This window comes from Mobula birostris, chromosome 9, assembly GCF_030028105.1.
Source record: "Mobula birostris isolate sMobBir1 chromosome 9, sMobBir1.hap1, whole genome shotgun sequence".
NCBI classification, from domain to species: Eukaryota; Metazoa; Chordata; class Chondrichthyes; order Myliobatiformes; family Myliobatidae; genus Mobula; species Mobula birostris.
The window spans coordinates 135,410,670-135,418,567 of record NC_092378.1 but is presented as its reverse complement, the minus strand read 5'-3'; the positions used below and the strand labels follow the sequence as shown (position 1 = coordinate 135,418,567).

At 36.1% G+C, this 7,898-nt stretch overlaps 1 protein-coding gene across 4 annotated transcripts in view; it reads right to left on the bottom strand.

Moving 5' to 3' along the window:
- Positions 1–1,600: 1,600 nt before the first annotated feature.
- Positions 1,601–7,898, bottom strand: part of cramp1 (cramped chromatin regulator homolog 1) — a 99,164-nt gene continuing 92,866 nt past the window's right edge. For all 4 annotated transcript variants that reach the window (XM_072268912.1, XM_072268909.1, XM_072268910.1 and 1 more), the window contains exon 20: positions 1,601–7,100. In XM_072268912.1, the coding sequence (XP_072125013.1) occupies positions 6,948–7,100 (153 nt within the window). In that variant the 3' untranslated portion in view covers positions 1,601–6,947. The remainder of the gene's footprint in view (positions 7,101–7,898) is intronic.

Sequence of the window (7,898 nt, the reverse complement as noted above, 5' to 3'; positions counted from 1 at the left end):
ATCTGCATCCCAGAGCACTAGAAGAGGTAGCCATGGAAATATCTGATACATTGGTTGCCATTTACCAGGTGTAACTGCACTATTTAGAAAATGAAATAGGGAGCTACAGATTGAATTACCCACCTAATATTGGAGCCATGATAAAGGATGCAGTAACAGGATTTGGAAAAAATCAGTGTAATAATACACTGCCAACACGGATTTAGGAAAAGGAAATTGTGTTTATTGTAGTTAAATGTGGAATTATTCAATATGGGAGGAGAAAAGTTTTACTTGAATAGTAATATAATGGGAAAAGTTTAGGTATTTAGATGCTCTTGTACCCCTGTCAATGGAAATAAATGTGCAGGAGCAGATGGTAGTCAAGCCAAATGATGCCTTGGTCTTTATTGAGAGGTTTTGAATTGAGGACCAAAGATGCTTTACTACAATTACACTGGGCCCTGAAGTGAGCACACCTGGTGTACTGTGTGCAGATTGTCTTTAAGATACAAAAAGAATTATACAGCAAGTCCTCATGTTATGATAGGCTCCGTTCCTGAAAACTCTTCATAATCCGAACTCGAGTCAGAAATGAACAAAAACTCAGCAAGGTCACAAAAACATCTGTGTTGGGCTGCCAGTGGTTATGGGAAGAGCAGCTGCCAGTGAGCAAGTTGGCTCAGCTCCACCTGGCTGATGATTGCGCTTGCAGATAGTCCAGGGAGGTAGGGGGAAGAGAAGGCATATAGAAATACCCTTTCCTACCCAGCAGAAGACCGTAGCTCCTCAGCAGTCAGCAAAACTATTCCCATTCACTGTGCCATAATTCTGGGCTCTCCATTAGTGAGGCATTTGTAACCTGGCAAGAACCTGTGCCTGCCATTAAGGGAGTGCAACAAAGATTCACCTGATTTAACTGTTGCATAAGGAGAGGTTGGAGCAACTAAGCCCATTTAGAAGAATGAGATCTCATTGAAACATACAAAATGCTGGCAGGACACGATAGGTTTCCTTATGGCGGTAGAGGGGTAGAAGATAGGAATTCTAGAACCCAGGAGTTACAGTCTCAAAATACAGGATAGGACATTTACCGGAGATGTTTCTAAACTAAGGGATTTGGTGAGAGAGTGAGTGAGAATACGATTTTGAAATTAAGGATCAGCTGTCAGAATGGCAGAGGAGGTTTAGAGAGCTAAATGGCCTATCCTGTGCATGCTCCTATTTTTGCTTCTATTCCTCTTAAAAACAAGGGATTAAATTAGATCCATCTTACAGTTTCCCAGTGATGAAGAGGAGCATATGGCATTCTAGTTTTGAAGTAGGCACATTAAAATAGTAACATTTTCCATAATCCACAGTTAACACTGGCTTGTTCAGGCGTGCTAGTATAACTGCTTCAGAGAAAACAAACCTAAAAAAATGGTGCCTCAAAATAAAGTTAGCATTTACTGTCATTGTGATTCCCCTACTTCAACTCCAAATCATTAAACCCCAACATCTACCAGTCTGGCTTCTGACAAAGTCTATATAACTAGATCTAAATGTCCAAAATAATGTACCTTCTTCCCAAATGGAAAATCAACAGTCATTATCACAGATGTTGTATTTAAAACGTGTTTATCAGCAAGAATTAAAAAAAAACAGCTCTACAGGTTAAACAAAGAACTCAACATGAAAGTTTAACAGCTTCTTTGCATATTAAATAACCACAAAACTCAAATCATACAGAATAAATAGTCAAAAATAATTTACACATTTGGTACAAAGGTCAGGGAAAAGGATCTTGAACTGTTTAAAAGTTTTCACATCTCAAAAGGGGATGAAAACCTTTACAACTGATATGGCTTTTTATCGAAACAATGCTATGAACATTTCTTTTCTGCTTCTGTACAACATTTACATCTTAAAAGCCATTCAGAACCTGCTCCAAAGCCAAAGCAGAACCATTTATTGTAGTGCATCAATTAAAAATTTCATGGAGACCCTCCCATCAGCAATTTTTCAAAACCCCTTTGAATCCCTTTGTTTTTCTGAATTTTTACAGAATCTATTGTTTTAACAATGGGCTCCAATAAACATCTAAATCACCATTATTGTACAAGATTGCACTGATTTAGAGTGACTGAGCCCATAATGTAAGAATGATATATTTACACAACTGTGAATGCACATTAGGTCAGCACTAATGCAATGGTGATGTTGATATAATTTTGTCATGTTTAGTAATTTTTAGTCAATTACATAAATTAAGTCTTAAAATATCCCCAACAAAGACTTAAAATTGTCACTAATCATTAAGTTCTTTTTAGGTTTTTATAAAAATGTAATTTAAAACTGATGGGAAGTTTCTCTAACATAACACCAGCGACAAAGTGAACAAAAATAAAAAAAGGTGTCAAGATTCAAAGCTTCAGTCATAATAATCAAAATGGGCCCCATATTCCTCAAGACCACAGGGTGAGGATTGTGAAGTTAGAAATACGCCTGGTCCTAGCTGCATACATCTGTTCTTATGAATATAAATAATACTGCTTGGTGTACAATATAAAGAATTCAACCACAGTTGGTTGTATTTTTAAACAGCTAAGTGTCAGTAAATTTCAGCTAATGTTCACACATAACTGACCATTGCCCAGAACAGCATCCAAACTTAACGGACTTTCAGAGGAAGAATGTTGCCATATTGTGAAGATTTGCCAATCTGCTTTCAGTTGTGATGATCAATGTTATAATTCATTATAGGTTCTCACATTCACAAAACACAAGTAGCAAATCATCAAGTGTGATAACCAAACTTCAGCTGATAGCAACTTAACAAATTATGGAATCATTGATGAGTTAGCAAAACTGCCAAACTGTTATATTTTGCACAAGTAACACACCAGCTTTAAATTCAATTTTATAAATATATATTTACCTTCCAGTGCAAGATTAAAACTATTAAAAAAAGCAGTTAATAAATTAAGTACTACTGAATGCAAAATGAAGAGTTGCTTGTAAAAAAAAACTGTTTTGTTCCAAATTAATTTGCAATAGAAACGCACTTACAAAAACTCACACATTCACACAAGTACAAACTGATGCAAAAGGTGGAAAGGTTTGTAAAGCAAAACCAGTAGCTAAAGTAAACCATCTGGCATTGTGGGTTTTTTATTCCCAGTGCATAAGTGGGTGGGGAAACTCAGTCTTTTCAAATTTTGGAAATGTTCTCAGTGACCGCTGTCAGTGCCCAGTTGACAAAAGTATACACTTACACAATCACGTGGACGAGTTGTTCTACATTTGGTTTCTTGGTCTTTAGTTATGAACATTCACCAAAAAGAAACATAAACATAACTATCCGTGCATCTTAGCATTTATAAATGTCAGAATTCTATAATCAGATGGAATCATTGCCACAATAACAGTAGCACACTATATGACTTTAACTACAGAAAACTTAGGGCGCAAATTACAGTGCATTCACTACTAGATTAAAACTGACCTGGGGCATGCTACTGCATGGCCTAACTGAATGCTAATCACATTAGACTCCTGAGAGTTAGACTCTATATTGATCTGTTCCAAGATTTCATACCAGCTGATTAGGATTGTATAAAGGCACTGCATGGTTGTGCAATGGGAAATTCTAAGAGCATTAAAGATATATTCACATTTGGCCCTACCAGGTTAGATGACAGACGGAAGTCAGATTAAGGAGAACATTAAATCTCCCTTCTTTCATTGCTTGCATTTAATATAAGCCAAATGGCCGGAAATAGCTTCTTACATGCAAGGACAATAAATCATTCACCTTTTAATGATCTGAAGATTTTTTTCATTGGGTGGATTAAAACAGTGGGAAAATCGAAGTGATTATTTCTCTACAACAATTCACTGCTGAATGTATCTTTTCACCTGAAAAATTCAACAACCAACAGTGAAGAAAGAAACCTATGGTTTTGTAATCTTGGAACTTTCGTCCAGTCATTAGAGGAAATTAGTGAAAAGGGAAAGATGGAAATTGTATCTTATCACACAGCTACAGAAAAGATGAAAATTTAGATAATATTAAATCTAAAACAGAAATTTTTAACACCGGAAAAACTGTAGATCTCTGTCTGGGACTGCTCTACGAAAAATACCGAAGCTTTGAATTCTGACAAACATTTCATTCTGCATTCAGAACATTCCTGATATGAGGCTAGAATCCAGAGGAACAAACGGAGACATCTGTGTTCAGATTTAATTGTAAAGTTAATCTACTTTTGTTCCATTAAAAAAAATATTCTTAGTAGCTTCTTCCTATTTAACTGATACAGAGAATAAATTTAAGAATTGTACAAACCATGTAAACATTATAACACACCCAGTGGACAGTTTCTATTCCCTGCCTCCGCACACTGCTTGGGACCAGCAATACATGCATAATCATTCAGAACATTAAGTCCATACAAAATGGTAAAAGCGAGAAAGATTGACTATAAAGAAAATGTAATAATGGAGGTGAGGCATGGGCTCCCAATTACCAGCTTATTTTACATGAATTAAACAGTTTCTGCATTGATGCTGGAATATGCTTAAATAAAGAAAGCAAAACACTAGAAAGCTAGCCAAGGGAGCTAGCTTTCTAGCCAAGAAAGCTAGCTCAAACCCAAGAGAACTACTGCCATCTCTTTACCTCATGACAAACCTAGTGTACCAAACTAAAAGTGCAAGATTACTTCTTTACTGAACAAATGTACAAAATGGAACCTGTTTAATTCCAAGTATAGTTGCAATTTTACAAAAAATAATCTTTTAACATTGTGTTTCAGATACATTAAACAAATCCCTGCAACAATGCAACAGGCATTTACCAAAACTCAAATTACCAATGTTTTGTTGATGAATAGATTACTTTTGTTCTAAATGAGAGCAGAATGTATGAAGGTGAATTGCAGTAGATTGTCTGGAGTTTTTGTATATGAGGAAATAGGCAAGTGTTACAGATTGTACATAACTTAGCTCACAGCTTTCCAGAATCCTCAAATCAATTTGCTTGTCTGCTTCACAGTACTCTGTACTTGGCTTACATTATTAATATAACACAATTGATTTTGAATAACTTTAGACCACAATTACTGCATTGCAACATGGCTCTAGTGCAATTATTTATTGTTTGCAACTTCTCCTGGTCTTGGGAAGCCTAGAGTTATAATGATTGGCTTGCAGCCAAATTTGAAATTATACAAGATTGGGAGATAATCCTTCCAAAATAATATCTTAGATGTAGCTTGTATTTAAAAAAATACAGTTCTTCTAGAGCTTTGTGTGATAGATAAAATTAACAATGCACATATCTATCTTATTCATATAGTTGACTATAAGGGAAAAACAATCTCAAGTATGTGTGTTCTATCTGAAACTGTAAATCACTTCAAAATCTTGCCTGCTACTAAATTCGAATTTGACTGCAGTCAGCCTGCACAGTATTCCAATCTAAACATGTGCTTGAGTGAAGAGTTTAAGTCCTTGGGTAATATTCTGGCAGAAAGATAGGAAAAAGATAGTAAAGTAAAACAAAATTTTGTAAAATTCAAAAGGTACCTCACTGGATTCCTTGGGTGCAAAAAAAAACAAGCAGCACAAGGTGACTCAAAGGTAAACTGCACAATACTAAATGCACTTGAGATCTATCACACGGAATTCTTTCATATCAACTGAAACATGGTACCATAATTTCAATCTGAAGCATAGTTATTGGATGCAATTTAAAATACAATAAAAGTGTGTGTCTTCAGGAGAAAAGAGATGTATCTAACCAATGAAAATGAGCCACGGTGCACTTAAAACAGTGCAGGAACAAATTTAGAAGGTGCATCTAGAATCTTGATGCTGCATGAAACAATTGTATAACCCTCTACTCAGCAGCAAGCTTTGGGTCCAATACTGATAGTCACCTGCCTGGTACTCATCAAGCTTACATCCATTAAGGGTATACAAGATTGAAAACCAGCAGAGGAAGAGAAGATCAGCATTAGAGAAATAAAATAGACCAGAAAGACAGAACCAGGATTTCAAGAGAAATCATGGCATGCAGCATGAACTGAAGAGACCTATCAAGGTCATAACCATTGGTGGAAAAAAAAAATACAATCAACTATTTATTAATACAGCTGTGCAGCAAAAATAAATTAATTTCCCTTTTGAAGTGGCCCTCAGGGACTTGCTTGCTACTGCTGTTTTTTTCAGTTCACATGGGCACAAACCCCATGCACTTTGTAAACATATTTTAAATCAACACCATATATTTCACTCAGTACTCTCAGGGAAACTCACCAGTCTGTCCGATAGATGTTTAAAAGTATTTTGCAGCAAAAGAGATCATGCTGAATACAAGCTACTATCCGTTCAATGATTTCCTTGCATCACAGTGTGCCCCACAAAAACAGCATTACCACTATAACTATGATGGCCATGTGCTATATAGCATGCTTTCAGGTAGAATACAGTCACTAGGGCTTTCCTGATATGGTTAGTTTGGTTTTAATGGAAAGCAAAGTGGGTGTGTTATATGGTACAAAAGGTTTGTATAATTCAGTCTGAACATACCATATCACTCTAGGAAGAGCCTGGTACAAACCACAATAACATCACCAGATTTTGAAATCAGCTTTGTTTCTGTGCCCAATTCAAGCATATGATCAATCTGCCTATCAGTTTCAGACATTGGAAAAACATCCGCCCTAGCGTTCAGTCCCATTGCAGGATCCTTTTGGCTTCTTGCAGCTGTATTCTATGTCAATGACTGCCAAGTAAATATTATCATGAACCTAATACTGAATTATGGGCAGTACTGTCAAGTGTATTGCACATTTTTCAAACCTCTCAGTGTCATTTACAAATGGTTTCTCCAGTAGTCAATACCCAAACTGGGCAGCTTAATTGGCAAGGTGCTGAAGAATGGGGGCACTCTAAATGAGCCCCTTGTTCAGTTTATGACCTTATTGTGAAAGATCACCAATTGGAGGGCCACTGTCCAAAAGCATCTCCTTCCTTGAAGTCTCAGCTCCCGACAGCTCCTGAGCAAGATCATTAAAGCGGGCAATGTAATCCACACTGCTTTCGTTCATCATACACACCAGCTGAGAATCCACCTATATAACAAAAACAGCCAGATTGAAATTGAGTACAGCAAGTATGCTTACAGGACAATTTGTACTTCTCCTCTTAATACATTCTGGCCAAGTTATTTACTCCTCATGAGTATCTTCTGCTGACTATCAGAATATTCCTGACATACCAGCAACGACCTGATTTTTTCACCCTCTTTTGCCCTTTCTCGATGCCAGATAGGATAGGAGGTAAAGTGAAATGCTTCCTTTAGATGAATACCATTTTGTCAGCTTTGAAAGAGAAATGCTTTTAAGATTTTCAGTACCTCAATAAACATTGATGTACAGAGGTACCTTGGGGATTAAGTACATAGCCCCCTGAAGTTAGCAACACAGGTAGAGGATAGTAAAGAACACATATTTCATGCTTGCTTTCATTGGTCAGGGTACTGAGTATAACAGTCAGGAGATCATGTTACATCTGTACAAAGCTTTGGAGTATTGTATGCATTTCTAGTTGCCATATTAAGAAAGCTAATAATACAGACTTATTTTCATAATCTTTGAAATAATTTAAGATATTCCAAATTTTCCTTTCAATTAACTATGGACTGAAACGTTATACAGTATATATATATATAAAATGTTGTTACTGGTGGCCAATTCAGAATTATAATCATATTATACCATATAATGTGAGCATCAACTCACTGAAGAGGAAGTACAAATGCTTCCCCTACTATACAAAACCAAATTGGGGTAGTAACAATTTTCTTGCTAGTGGTTATAAAGTTCATATGACAATGGATAAATATATTAATGTTTACATATAGTGTTGAC